The 15,366-nt window shown below is 36.8% G+C and overlaps 2 protein-coding genes and 1 long non-coding RNA gene across 4 annotated transcripts; 1 reads left to right on the forward strand and 2 right to left on the reverse strand.

Moving 5' to 3' along the window:
- Positions 1 to 3,776: 3,776 nt before the first annotated feature.
- LOC113319031 lies at positions 3,777 to 5,844 on the reverse strand. 2 transcript variants are annotated; one of them, XR_003345026.1, is made up of 4 exons: positions 5,485 to 5,844; positions 4,811 to 4,989; positions 4,155 to 4,261; positions 3,777 to 4,049 (listed from the first exon to the last, which is right to left on the reverse strand). It is a non-coding gene; the product is annotated as an uncharacterized LOC113319031 (long non-coding RNA). The 2 variants fall into 2 exon arrangements; XR_003345025.1 differs by having other exon boundaries at positions 3,777 to 4,261.
- Positions 5,845 to 5,863: 19 nt separating this feature from the next.
- LOC113319030 (protein FAR1-RELATED SEQUENCE 5-like) lies at positions 5,864 to 7,758 on the forward strand. Its single transcript, XM_026567337.1, has 2 exons — positions 5,864 to 6,570; positions 7,455 to 7,758. The coding sequence occupies exons 1-2, from the start codon at positions 6,220 to 6,222 to the stop codon at positions 7,671 to 7,673; spliced, it is 570 nt and encodes a 189-aa protein (XP_026423122.1). The 5' UTR covers positions 5,864 to 6,219; the 3' UTR covers positions 7,674 to 7,758.
- A 156-nt stretch (positions 7,759 to 7,914) lies between these two features.
- Positions 7,915 to 15,076, reverse strand: LOC113319029 (protein DEFECTIVE IN EXINE FORMATION 1-like). Its single transcript, XM_026567336.1, has 13 exons — positions 14,771 to 15,076; positions 14,514 to 14,624; positions 14,284 to 14,366; positions 14,000 to 14,117; positions 13,730 to 13,890; positions 12,398 to 12,915; positions 12,219 to 12,289; positions 10,993 to 11,249; positions 10,349 to 10,530; positions 9,875 to 10,158; positions 9,666 to 9,783; positions 8,741 to 8,923; positions 7,915 to 8,658 (listed from the first exon to the last, which is right to left on the reverse strand). Exons 1-13 carry the CDS (start codon positions 14,920 to 14,922, stop codon positions 8,338 to 8,340), a joined length of 2,559 nt encoding a protein of 852 aa, XP_026423121.1. The 5' UTR covers positions 14,923 to 15,076; the 3' UTR covers positions 7,915 to 8,337.
- Positions 15,077 to 15,366: the final 290 nt, after the last annotated feature.

A 15,366-nucleotide genomic window follows, 5' to 3' on the forward strand; every position in this document is an offset into this window, starting at 1 on the left:
CTACCCTGGCGTTGGGTCTCAACAACCTGTATCAGTGTTCCAATGTCCCAACAACTCTGTCAAGGGTAGCTTCCATGCGTTCCCTTCTGTCATCTCCTTCTTCTCCATTTGGTGCGGGACCGTTGGTGTTATCACGTCGAGGCGGCATCTTCAAAATAAAGGACACACACTAAGGTTAATATCTAAGTCGAAAACCTAATTTAACTAATACATATAACATTTTATTTTATAAGGCATTTAGTTATTTACCCCAGCCCTAATGTATGCAAAAATCTGATGAAAACTAAATAAACTTAATTTTTCAAAATGAATAAAAACATAACACATTATTTTTAAAATCACTTCGAATCATAAATCGCAAAATAAACCAGAGTTTAGGATGTGATTTTATTTTTTGTAAACAAAACTTTCAATACTAGTAAGTCCAAACGCACATTCCAAATAAATCGGAACCGTGCTCTAATACCAACTGTGGCAGCCCGGAAATTTGGGCTTCCATTGAAGAGGATTTGATATTGTGGGTCGGGTTCAACTCAAATAGCAAGTCCGGATTCCCCAGTTGTCACTATATAACATGCCTTTTTTTTTTTGAAATAAGGAGAAGATAAAAATAAAGAACTTTTTAAAATTAAAATCAGACTTATTCTCAAAGTAATAAATTGCATAAATGATATTGTTGGAAAATAAGCATAAACAGTTTGCTTAAAAGTAATAAGATTGTAATCATGTCTCATAAAAAAATAGGAAAACTAAAAATCAATAATAAGTCTATAATTCATAAAAATAAGCATAAACAATTTAGCAAGGTACTAACATTATACTCCTATGTCGTAAGCTCCAAAGTTTGTTTACTGCGCTAACTGTTCCTCGAACTCTATGCAGGGAAAAGAGGAGGGTGACCAACCATAGTTCAATAGAGAATTTCCAAAAAATATTAAGTGCTTCGGATTAAACCATGCAATAAATAAAAGAAAAATAGTAAACCAGTAAAATGCAAAGTTTGCAATAAATACTTACACTATTCTAAAACACCACATAAAATCAAAACTATTAATTTAGGTAGATACTCAATTCTTTTCTTTTCTTATTGTCAGTGTTGTTCGGATACCACCCAGCTGTTTTTAAGAAACGGTCTCTCGAGAGAATGCCAGTTGTCCTCGACTTTCTGACATCGACAATCTCTCTTCTTTTTTTTTTTTCTTTCTTTCCTTTCCAAATTATTTAATCCAAATAACACCCATTTAAGAAAGCGTTTAAATCAATTCACCATAGCATAACCAAACTCGATTAAAATGCAAATTTGTATATAAGCCGTAGCAGCAGAACCATACCGTGACCGAAACCAACAAACTTCTCCAAATACATTTACTAAGCATCAAGTCAGAGAGTGCGTATTATATAATATTGTATTCTAAAACTTAAGACAGTGCACGTAGTTTAGATATTTTGATGGTGCTAAAATCAACCATTGCCTTTTGACTAATAAGGGGGTGGAACAAGACAAGAGACTAAGAGTTGAAAGAGAGGAAACATAGAGGAATAGGTATTGATAATTAGTGGCATAGAGAAAATCCATGACACAAACTTACACATTTTTTATATACTTGATTTATTTTCAAAACAATGGCTCAGGGTTAACTCTGCTTATGGGGGAGAAGAAAGATATGTATGGCCAGGGTAAAAGAACACTTAAAGAATTATGTAGAGAGAGTAAAAATAGAGTGGGACTCAACTTTTCATTTTTGTTCTTTTAAAAAACCTTGAAGATTAAAATAGCAGTAGGGAGGGAAAACACCACTACAGATTTTCTTTTATTTTTTTTCTCATAACTGGTTACGGATTTTCTTTTATAACAAGGAAAAATAAGCATAGTAATTAAATGAAGTGGGACTCTGACTCCATTTTTATAAAATCATGCGAGTGATAATGAGTTTAAATCTTTTTTTCTTTTGTAATGTTTCCAAATGGACAAGATGATAAAGACCCTGTAGAAAAGACAAAAGGAACAGACAAGGATACTGTTTGAACTTCTATAATATTACTTTAATTGATAAAAACATCAGTGAAACCTCTTATATATCTAATAAAAGGAAAATGGATCTAGTATGGTATCAGGTGTTAAAAGCCTTATAACTACGGATCATTACATATCACGAAAAGAAACATAAATTAAGAATTAATACTAAAATACGATTTTGGTTTATATTACGTAGGAAGTCCCCTACCTGTTACACAATCCAAAAAAAATCAATTGAATCCAAGGAATCCGAGCAAGTACTCCAAGCAGTAGTAAAAACAAGCTTTGTCTTTTTGATTTGATGAGGTATCAAACCTTGAAGCAGGGAAATAGAAAGGGAGGTAAAAGACGGCTAAGTTTATTGTTTTTAAGGATTTTAGGAAAATGATAACTCCTTCATGTACATGCCCACAAAACCCTAATCATAATATAACCTAGAGAAAATACTTGGTCTATTGATCACACGTATCACCTAGCCAAAATTCATGTGCACTACTAAATAACATCTCCACTGTTCCATGTGCTAGCTAATTTATTAGCACACCTCAATTTGAGCTACAATAGAAACACACAAATATTTATGGGATTTGTACACTCATAGTGTACAATCAATACACTCAACTTCTATAGATTGGATTTGGGCTTAGAACTCAAATTCAAAAATTACGGATTATCACAATTTGCGGATCTAAAGACATTTTGTGGTAATCCATTGTTAACAGACTCCGTTCTGTGTGTGATTGATCACAAGAGGACTGAAATTTTGTTGTTCAGGTTATTGAAGGTAATCGAAGATTTGAAGACGAAGAAGATTTTTTTATTAGTTGTCGTATTTTGTGAATATAGTGCACAAACCTTGATCGGCTGGGATCCAACTAGAATCGTGTTTATCTTTGATATACTTGATTGTCTAGTTGTGTAAGATCGGCATCGCGTTATAGTTACTCTTTGAGTTCTATTTTGATTGATTGCGAATCTACAAATAGGTTATTTCGGTAATTAAGTTTTATATTGATCTAACCAGACAAAGGAGTTTATTAGTTTAAACGGGAGATCCTTTGTCAACAACTCATACATATCTTTTACCAAAAATTGATTAGAGTGGTTACCATACAACTTCATTTCTTTGTTGTTTGGAATACGATCCAAAGGAGTAGCAATTCACGTGCGTGACTTTAGAAGTCGAAGGCGCAAGGATACTGAGGAAACTAAGTAGCTAGGGGTAGTCTACTTGGTCTCAACTATACGAAGTTGGTATTAGATTTTGTATTGCGGCTTAACTATGAGAGTATTCAAAACTGGACCAGGTCCCGGGTTTTTCTGTATTTGTTGTTTTCTCGTTAACAAAATCTTGTTGTGTCATTTACTTTACTTCCGCATAATAATTTTCTTATTACAATAAAGTAAAGTACACTCGTACGCTAATCCAAATTACTTGATATTGGTCCTAATAATCAACCAGTTTTATTACTGTAACTATTGTCAAGTGAATTTTTTGTTGTCGTATTATCTCGACCTTATCCATAGACAATCACACAAGGTATATGACTTAAGTTGTATCGTCTCGACTCTGTCCATAGACGATCACTTAAGATATCAAACTTATAGGTTGACATTTAAAAGATTGTGGTGTATTTAAATACCCTCGTCTTTTCAATTGGTACCAGAGCAGGCAAACATTAAAAAGTATCCAATAACATCTCAATGTCAGTCAGTTTGCGAACTGAATGGTAGATAATATGAATAAATATGTTAGAATTGTAGATACGAGTACAATGTGAAAAGAAAAAGGAATAAGAAAACATTTTTCACCTTATACGTTGGGATGAATTAATCTGGATAATGTAACTCGCTATAAGTATTAATAAAGAAATTTCTTTTGAATCAAAAAAGAAAAAAGAAAAACCATTCGTTGCGATCAGAATGGTGAGTTTATGCTTTAGGAAAAAAGAAAAAAGAATGGTGAGTTCGATTTTACATCCACTTCGCCGAGCATACCAAGCCGGAGTGGGAACCAAGAGGTGAGCTCTCACTAGATCAGGACAGTGGCGGAACCAGAATTTAAGGTTAGGGATCTTGGAAATAATTTATGTGCACTTGTAAAAAAAAAATTTAGCGATGCAAACAAAAATATTACCTATTAAAAGAACAACCAGAGTCCTAATAACAAAATCGTAAATCATGTCCCGTTTTGGCACTTTTTAAGGGTGGACTAGTGTTTCTAGCATATATTTGCAACAGCTCCTGAAAAAAATTTAATGAAATTAATCTCAAAATACTAGCAAAAGAATCATAATCAGTACAGTGGCCGGCTACCCCAAGAAAAGATACAAATACACCTGACATGGTTGGCCTTTTCATCATTGTAAAATTAATCTAAACATATCAAATCAGTAATGTCATACTAATGAGTAATAACAAGAGATTTTCTAAAAAAGGGCCTTTCATTTTCATTTATTAACTAATCCTACAAAGTGTTTGTTTGAAGTTTGTGCAGTAACATATATAACCAAGTTAAGTTAACAATAGCAGCATGCCAGCATCGTTCTTCGGCAGCTTTGTTTGGTGTAATTCTATTAACTTGGTAATAGGTTCCATCGAAACAAAGAAGAGAGGCTGATTTCAGGCATTGCAACAGAGGGATAGTGCTAAACTAGCAAATTATGGTATGTCCTTTTGTAGTTTCATTGAAGTTGGGCACGTGGATGCTAACTATATAAGTACAACTGGCAAGACAAGATGAAAACACCACAATAACTTAATATTTTACAAGATTAAAGAAACAGAACTTACCGTGGGGTTTTACAGTTGACAAGCCTGTACTCCTCAAGACAATAACCTTGTATTGCCCGACTTTCCCACACATTGAAGCTATGACTTACAAATACAAATTCCATTCTGATTCTTTTATTTATCTGAAGTGCGATAGGCGAAAGGTTCAGTTGGGGCAACCATTCAACAAATGATTGCCACTGAAACACAATAAGGTAACAACAAAGCATCACATTTTAAGCACATCAAGAGCAACTATATATGAAAAAATCTTGTACAACAGTCAAGAATTTTGTACAAAAAATAATGAATGATAAGAACAACAGGACATAACTTTCTTGGGACCGAGCAAGAAACCATGATATAGTAGCAAATTAGTCAAAGAAGACCTTAGAGCTCACCCACCATATGATCCTAGTTTAAAGTCCCTGCTATCTAACCGTTGGAGGCAAAGGAGACCATCATTCTCATAATTCAAAAGATACTCGCAACCAAAAACAAGAAGTATTATATCATTTTCCTCTCTTAAGAATTTTCACAAACACATAAAGGCCACTCAAAGAAAGATGTAGCAGAAGAAGTAGTTTCACTTTCCATCACAAATATACGTGTCCTTATGTTTAACATCCACATGAATTTAGATAACTGAAAACATGATGTGGAATAATGATCCAAAGACGAAACAAATAAAATACCTTTGAAAAATGGCATTGTGGTGGGAGTGATCGCACTGACCTTTGATCATTACTTAATTTAAGAACTTCTCGAACAAAAAACCTTATCCTGGCTTGACAATAGATTTCTACCCTGGCTTGACAGCAGGTGTAACTGAGCTAATTGACGGAAATGGGCTATCATTTACTACCCCAATTTTTTTTTTCTTTGATTCACCTGTGCATACATCCGCCCCTGGATCAGGATCCCACTCGTGGGAGGCCATAAGTACCACTGCTGGAAGCCTGAAATATCCGCGGATGATAGGGCACGTCTGTTGTGTCCGGAGGTAGGTACACACACGTGCATCTAGACCACACAAAATCTGCCCTTCTTCTCTCGGTCAGTGGTTCTCGATTCACCTTCTTCTTCTCTCTCTACACCATTTTCTTCCCCTCCAATCACTAACCCTAAAATGAGCCAAATTCAAATCCAAAGATAATTCTACCAGTAATAAAGAATCTACATTTTATACCTCTGTAGATCTTTAAACAATTCCCATTCAGTAGCATGGTATGGCGAGTACATCAATTCAAAGCAACGAGTTATGCAAAAACGATGGAAATGGCTGGGAAGTTGAAATGTCTGATGACTGTGAACTTATAAAAGATGAGATTTTAGATACTTCAAATCCATCTTCTTATGGAAATAATGACGACGATACGCTTGAATTGCCAATTGAAGCAACAGAATCTAATGCGGAACCGTGTATCTGAATGGAATTTGAAACATCAGAGGATGCTAGGGAGTTTTATGATAAGTATAGTGTTCGTATGGGTTTTACGATACGGAATACTCGTATACGTCGTTCGCACAAAGATAACTCGGTTATAGGTAGGGAATTTGTTTGTTCAAGAGAAGGTTTTCGTGCTAAAAAACATTTGAATAGGGAAAATAGAATTCTTCCACCAAGGCCAATTACTAGAGAAGGATGCAATGCAATGCTGAGAGTAGCTGTGAAAAATGGAAGCAAATGGGTTGTTTCTGGTTTTGTTAAAGACCACAATCATGACTTAAATCCTACCAAAGTGCCGCCGAGGCGGTTGCATAGAAGTGTGTTCACTGAGGTATGTTTTGAATCCATTGCTATAGATATCTCATTTGGTGAACTTGTTTCTAGTACAGTAATCCAGTAGGCCAAAATGTTGCCTACTGGATTTTCTAAACAAACAAATAGGGTTGTATTTGTGATACTCAAATTGGTTGCCTTCACAACCCACTTACATGACCAAATCCATGAATCAAGGTATTTGCTTGTTAGTTGGCACTATGTTGTACAACATGTGGCAATAACACTGCGTTTCCTTGTTGTTTGAAGTTGTGAGATTACTCCGTCGTATCTGCGGTAGCCTGAAACAATAAGTCTGCCTAGAATTTGATTTACTCAGAATGCATAAAATAACCATAACTAGTTTTATCTATAAGTGCATGCGCCATTACTTTACCTGGTAATCTCTTTGGAACATGGGAGTTCAGAGATGCTAGATTGCATCTGAATAAATTTCTTCAGTTTGTTTGTTTGGATAAGGGTCTCGGTGGTCAGTATTATAAACCAGTTCTCCATAGATCACAGTATTAACTTCAGATCTCAATTTCTATTATCATTGCCGTGCTTCTCTCGCAATATCCTAGTCTGAGAAAGTATCAACAAACCCTGGAAGCTCAAATGTTTGAGAAATAGTAACATGTCTGTAACAAGTTTGGTAGTTCTAGCATGGGATCGACTAACTTCCAAACTTCACCTACACTCTCTTCACTTCTTCAGCGTTACACTAGATACTCGATACATACTCAAATCCCATAACCTCCACAGACTTCTAGTGTTGAATACAATGCTAATCTTCGTTTATTGATTTTTGTTGATAATATCATGCATTGTCATCATAATGTCGTCTTAAGTGTGTTTTGGTGTTTGGCTCATGGAATGATTTAAATATATATGTTTTTGCAGGATGATAAGGATAAAAAGATCAGGGAATTGTCAACAGAATTGCAGCGTGAGAGAAGACGATGCGCATCTTATCAAGAACAACTCCATCTGATTCTCAAAGATATTGAGGAACACACTCAGCACCTTTCGTTAGCAGTTGAGAGCATAGTTACTAATGTGACAGAACTGGAGTCCGATGAGTTAGATTGTTCACAAGGCAATAATCAGATAATAAAGTAGTACTTTCTGCTCACGTATATCTGGGATCATTATACAGGTCTACCCTGAGTCATCTGAGATCACTTCATGTACGGCTACAGTGTCTGCAGGCTGTAGCCCTTGAACTGTTCGCCAGCAAGAATATGATGACTAGCTGGGATTTACAAGTTCCACCTCTCATGGGATTTTGTTAATAAAGAGTCATCTAACACCAAACAGACAGATTTCTGGCAGACATGGATAACAAGATAAAGCTCGTTAAGAAACAAGAGACGATGCTTTTACTTTGGATTTGTGTTGAAGGTTTCTGACAAGTAGCTTAGCAAATGAGCGAGCAAACAAAAATTGTGGCTTGATAGATTCCCTTTTTTCATTTTATTTTTCCTTTTCCTTGGCAAATTTACCCAAAGTTATAACTTACACCTCTAAATCATTAAAAACAAAATAAAATTACACCTCTCAAGCCATATGTAACCCTATAGAAAATCACAGGTTGAAACAACAAAACCAAAAAATCTACTTTCTGAGTGAGATACTTTTTAAGGATTGAAAGAGTTTTTGAATCTGGCTAATTCTTTTCTACTCAAAGTAACAAATGTTTGTATGATTTTGAACAGATTAGGAATGGGGGTACACCCCCCCTGCAAGGCACATGCTGGATCTGCCAGTGGCATGCAAGTTGAGATTACAGATCTGTGTTTCGAGAGAAGGATGGCAATGGCTGGCCAGCTTCTTGTGGCCGTAAGATTACTAATACACCAAACATCCCAAGCATTGGAAGGACTAAGAGCCACTTGAGTAGTTTGTAGTAATGCATGTGGAAGGTGAGAGAGAATTCGTCTGTAAAATGGAGTCCATTCTTGTCCACCATCTCAACCAGCACCGTCCCCGTTGTTCGGACTGGCACAGTAGGAAGTTTGATTCGGTATGTTCCAGGACGATCATACACTTGGTTTTGTGTTATACGCCTCTCCCCTTGATAATTCCCAGGAACCCACAAGGTTGTCTGCATTTCGGTGGTTGTAAACAATTTAATAATAAACTTGGATCCATTCAAAGAAAAAAGTAATGTTGACATTGGTGCTTACCGTCACATTATAAGGTGCTTGAGACCCTGAAGGAAACCGGTACTTGTCTACTATTTCAATGTCCACCCAGAAATCTTTGCCTTCCTCGTCACGGAATGTTCTGGATGAATGTGAGACAGCAACCCCTTGTCGGTTGTGCCGGCTTGCAGCATTGTTCCTTCCCTGGTTGGGGGATCTCCATGCCTGAAAAATATATTTGCATATGAAGTGGCAGTACATCCATGTTTACATGGTTTTCAATGAAATAAGGTTCCCCCTCCAAATAAGGGGGTCCCCAGTTTAAAAAAAATAAAAAATGTTTACATGGTTTATATAATTTTTTGCAAGTGCAGGTAACCGCAATACTTGGTCATGATATACAACATATATGTATAATAACAAGTTTGCTTTTATAAGACTTATTTTTTTTCTGTTTCGCTTTCCTAATTACACAATAATTAATCCGTGAGTTCAAAAACCCAATCGGTCAGTATTATCCATGGTGTACGGTGGTGGTGACAGCTATGATGATAGTTGTGAAGTGGTAGAGGTGTCGGATGTGCCTGTGATTCAAGTAGTGATCTGATGATTGTTCAAAATAAAATCACACATTGGCCTGGTGGTACTGGCGATGATGATGGTGATAATGCTTGTGTGGTGGTGTGCTGCTGCTGGCAATGAAGCAGGAAATGGAGGTAATTAAGGTGATCAAGTGACGTTGGCAAAGTTGGTTGGTGGGGATGTGATGTGGTGATTTTGAGCAGCGCTGGTCATAATGATGGTGAAAATATTTTATAGAGTGGACTGGCAACCATGACGGCAGAAATCATTGTGGGTATTCACTACCATAACTGATTTTTCTAGCGCTTACTAAATAAGATTAGATTATTAAAAAAAAAATAAGCATATATAATGGATCAAATCTCAGCAAATTAAAGTTAACTACCTTGAGGGGATGATGTGGGGAAGGGGTTGAGAAGCAAAAGACATTCCCATTCATGGTTGAAACAACAAGATCCAGGTCATCCCCGCCATCAACATTGTCTGCTAAGACCATACTATATCTGTTGCATAGGTTTACCAGCAGGATATACTTTAGGAAGGCAAGGAAACAATATTAGTACAGAACCAAAAGACTAAGGTAGCATGTCTTACGAAGTTTCGCCAATATCAACAACATCCGCACATGATGTGGGTCCATCGATAAGATACAAATAGCCATCAAATGATGTTGTGACCATCGAGAGCCCCTTCTGTTTCTCACCGCGTTTACTTAGATCAACCAGAAGAACCTGAGTCATTACTCTCCCATGAGTGCGATAAGGATACGGGCGGATTTGTGATCCATCCTTGCCACTGAGAACATATATATTTCCTGATATTGTTGGAACTACAACATCAGTATGACCATCCCCATCGACATCACCAACTGAAGGAGCCTGATTAAAATCAATAAACTACATTACCAAACTGCGGCACTAACAAGGTTGCTTCTTTACATACATATGAATAAGATACAAAAATAAAGCAAAATTAGGATGTTCATACTACATAATGACTCTAATCAACAGTAAGGTAATCATATAAGATCTACACTGATAAAGGAGATAAACTGGTAGAGGAGTTCACCTGTGGAACAAGGCTCTTCAGATGTACTTCCCAGATTTCTTTTCCTTGTGTGGTCCATGCTGCAACGTTTCCATGAGTATCTGCTGTCACCAGCTCAATTTTACCGTCATCATTGATATCTGCTGCAACTACAGATCCCTGAATTTCGGCCATCTCAAGGGGAAAATTTGGTCTCACTTTTCCTGCCAAATATGTGAAGCTCAAGTCATTAGGGAAACAAGCAATTTCTCAATATATAATGCAAATTTCAAACATCAAAAGGAGGTCTTTTGTGTTCCCTGGAAAACCCAGGGGAACAACATATTACTTGCAAATTAAACTGATGATCTTCTATTACAATTTCAAACCCTAAAAGAGAAAACATTGTGATGTGCAACAAGAAATTTTCTACAGGTTTCAAGAACACAGCTTATCAATATTCCTGACGCTTAAAGCTAAAGCTTATTGGTTGAAAATTTGGTAAAAGCACTTTGGGAGGGCTGCGCAACATGGTCTTAAAGAGAGGGCATAAAGTCAAATAAGATATACACAGGATGAGAGACAAAAGCAAACAAAGGAAAGTATACAATCCCATTATGAGCAAATCCCATTATGAGCAGGTTATACTGCAAGAATGATACAACTCTGAGGAGTTGAGAGATTACCATGATGATCCAGCGCATAAAACAAGCCAAATGAAGTCCCAACAAGAATGTCTAAATTCCCATCCCCATCTAAATCAGCTACGGTTGGAGAGGAGTATATATAAGCACGCCACTTTGATCCATCCGTACTTAAATCTAGTTGTGTTGTCCACTTAACTTGCTTGGTTTCAAGATTGAAAACTACAATAGCTCCTGCTACGTATTTTCCGATGTCTATACCACCCAATTCAGCTAAATGTTCTGGGTTGTCATAATACCTGTCAAGTTATGATGCAGGAAATTAATATAAAATATATGCTGAAAGAAAAAAAAAAAGGGTAAGTCAGACTCATGTCGCTAATAACACACAAACCAAAGACTGAAATAGGTCGCACAACTTGGACAACGAAAAAGGGCTGTTGTACTGCACCACATATCCTTCATACACTTGTTCAGGACATATGTTTTTATTTGCTGAAAAGTAAAAGAACTCGGGACTTTCTGGTATCTTATCTTCATGATCGGTAAAATAGATTAGTGACTAATAATCAGAAGTTAAGAGTGTAGGTTTAATTTAAAGCCAGGTTGTGGGTATAAATGGCACCGCCCATCAGCTTTTCTTGATGACCAACATACAATCAACAAACCTGTCCTCTTTTATGTACTTCTCCGTCCTAACTCCCTGCCTCTCTGCTAAAATCCCTGGGGTGAGATTTTCCTATGGGTTTTTGGAGGTTCTCCACTTCATTTTGTTAAGGATTTCATCTAGTAGCTCTTCCAGGATTTCATCATGTTAAGAGTATTCAAGAATTGCCATGTCCTCGGTAGAAAAACTTAAATAATGAATTGTCTCGAGTTATGAAACTTAAAGGTCCATGTTCACTTTCACCAACCCAAGCATGCCATAACAAATTTGCTTTTATATACTCTAAAATAGCTGGATATAATACACTAAATTTTCTATTAGTATATGGAAATAATACAGTGTTTTGACCAAATCCATGAGAAATGAGTTTTATCCTAGTAACTATTGGAACCCAAATGAGACATTCATAGATTCCATAGTATCAACTATTTGCACCAGTCAGTGAAAAATGATGGCAGTCGGCAGATATCATTATCAAGTCGATATGGAAAATAGAAAGAATTGGGAACAAAGTAGAATAAAAATAAGGTTAAGGAAGAAGATTAATAGAACAGAAAAACACACAGTTGATAGGACGGTGTCACTAAAGAAAGGAACTCACTCATGGTCAAAAAAGTAAGAGACGGCAATAACCATTTCTGAAATCCCGTCATTGTCGATATCTGCTATGACCTGAGGATAGACAGATAACCAAATTTTAGGAAACTGTAACATTACAATTTCCACAATAAACTCGGATAAGTTAATAGTAAAAGAACAAACACAAAAAATTGAACTTACTGGAGTAGAAAGTATGTGCGAGTCAATATTCACATAATCCTCCTCTTTCTCGTGCCTATCTTCTGTCCACTCCTCATCACCCCACATCGTTTCATCAACATAATCATCATAATCATAATTATACTCATCGGCTAGCTCTTCGTTATCACGGAATAACTCAAAAGATGAGTCAGCATCAGCTTCCAGACCTTCATCATTTTCCACAGTTGCAGCAACATCCTCTGTGTTGGTATTAGTAGTAGAATTGGATCCAGTCCCCTGTGTTGCGGTTGAATCATGATCTTCAAGGAGCCGCCTCCCGGAGCTTGTTGTGTTAGCCGCTTTGACAGTCTCTGCGGCCGACATTACATCTTCAGTGGAATTGTGCTTATCAGTTGGCAACTTAATGATTTCTTCTGGATGACTAGCATTCGACTTTACTGCATTGGCTGGCATGGAGGTGTTCATTGATGAGCCAGGGTTCCCATTGTTCGACAAAGAAGCTGAATCGCTTGAATTAGCAGTAATTCCATTTGTATCTACGAAAAGAAAATGGACCATGTGCTCAAGTTGTAAGACACTACTACAGAATATAGTTCATATGAAGAAAAACAGTCTTCATTAAACACTTCTTAGAAGGAGAAATCCTAAAGGATATATTGTGCACTATGTGCTTCACTTTTTAGCAACTCTTCCATAATTGAACATGTCAAGTGGGTACGACCATCCCTAGTTTTTGACGGGGTAAACAAAAAGGAAGATTTAAAAAGCTTCCATAGCCCATTGTTATTTACTGGTGGGGATAAGACCACAGACAACTTTCTTTTCACCAAATTGAGTAACACAAGGAGAGGGAATTGCGGCAACAGAATCCCAACAGGTTGCATGGGTACAAGGTGTTGAGCAAGCTCCGAGTCTCCGACATCTATCAATTGGCATCGGCGTTGCGAGCCTTGAGTGCAGCCAGAGACAGACCACCCCAGATCACAACCAATAACTATCAACAAAAAGCAGAGAAATACATCTGTGGGTCTTCACCAGGTTTGGCAACAGGTGTGCGATATGTTAACTCCCGATAATGATTCAAGGGGTCCTTTTCATGGCCAGAACTTTCTTTTCTTTTGAGGTTTATTTTTCCTCATATTTTATATAAGATCATAATAGGCTATTGGAGTTTCCTGTTAAATGAGTTTCAACATTTACAAAAATGTGCTGCCTCCCTGAGATTGTTTTCAGTGAAGGAGAAAACCTAAGACTTTTATTTCTTTGTACTCTACCAAAGTTTCAAGATTAAAACACTGCAAAGCTATTTATATGTAAGCGAACTTAAAACCGTGTTATGAAAGAGCTTACGGTTCATTGAATTCATCTCAGCAGCCTCCTTGATAAGTAACTCATCTTGGACATCTGGATGAGAACGGTCTACTGGGTCTGGATGCAATCCAACATGCCAGTCTTTACGAACTCTTAATCGAGGAATCTCCAACTTATCTGACATCAAATAGCCTGAGGTCCTACAAGAATAGTTACGGTATACTAATAAGTCCAAATTGGGAAATATTGGAGTAAAACTGCCAAACAACAGTTTTTGTCAACTTGGCAACTGCCAGTGAGAATCAATACCTGAAAAAGAGCACTTCTCCATTGTAGGTAGCTAGAGCTATCTCTCTCACTCCATCCTTGTCAATATCATATAAGAGAGGACTGGAATGCACATTTGATTGGTGAAAGGCAGGCCAGCCTGAGACATGAACCTTTTATGTCAGTCGGCACTAAACGAAACATGATATCTCACGATATTTGAGTATGGTTGAAATAACAATCTTGGTTGAACAAATACTTTGTTCCTTGCTGCTAAGCTCAAAAATGATCACAAACATCTAAAAGAAAGCAATATACAACATTACCTGCCATTTTATCTCCATCCGAACCTTCTAACACTTCCAAGTAATGAACAAAAGATGGCACCACTATATCGAGCTTCCCATCACTGTAATTCCAAAGCTATTAACTTCACACTTCACTTTATAGAATACTAATATCAATACTTATGCATCACAAAACCTTTTAATATACACAGACTTAATCCTTTCTTGTATTTCTACATTAATATCAGTTCATTCGAAAGAATTCATACCCGTTTATATCGGAGATCAAAGGGGCTGCGTATATGCTGGAGGAAACTTCAGCCTTCCATCTCAATTCCAAATTCCTTGGGCATTGAGTGTTCAAAAGTGCATCCTCATCTCTACATAAGTGAAAAAATGAATAATAACAATACTAAGTAAAAAGTCATACATTTACATGAAGTAAAACCCAAATCAATAATAAACCCTAAAATTCAGTAAGAACAACATAGAGTGCGAAATTAAACGATAGAGGTTCAAAAATTACATGTTAGGGTAAGCTAGGGCATCATCAGTGGCTTCACGTTCTCGAAACTTATTTTTAGTTGTTTGTTCTTCTGATTGAGATTCAGAAACAGCTTCGATCAAATTGAATTGAAGAAGTGCGAGGACAATCAGAAAGAAGAAGAGTTTCTTCATTTCATCAGATCTCTTCTTCTGTACTCTTCTTAGTACGAAGTCAGCTGATAAAGCTTGAAGATTTGCCCTAATTGCGGTTTGATCCAAAAGTCTGTGAGCTATGTATTCATAACTGGTGTATGTGAAAGATTTAGACACTGTGTTTTGCGGAAAATTTTGGTCGTCTTTAGTATGACCCTAGATGCTTACGGTTGACTAATTTTTATTTCACCCCAAATTTTTCCATCTTGAGGCCGGTTCCTATCGGGATGGCTAATCCCCTCATATGCCATGCCAGCTGGCCTGGCAAACTGGCCGCGCCACTATGGGAAAAGAGTTAAACGATCGAGTCTTTACAGTTCGATTGATTTCAAATTTCCAACGGCTCATTCTCCACCGTTATAAAAATGTGACATTAAAACACAATATTTACACCAAATTTTTTACACAAATTTCTTTTATCTT

The sequence above is a fragment of the Papaver somniferum genome, chromosome 10 (genome assembly GCF_003573695.1).
Source record: "Papaver somniferum cultivar HN1 chromosome 10, ASM357369v1, whole genome shotgun sequence".
NCBI classification, from domain to species: domain Eukaryota; kingdom Viridiplantae; phylum Streptophyta; class Magnoliopsida; order Ranunculales; family Papaveraceae; genus Papaver; species Papaver somniferum.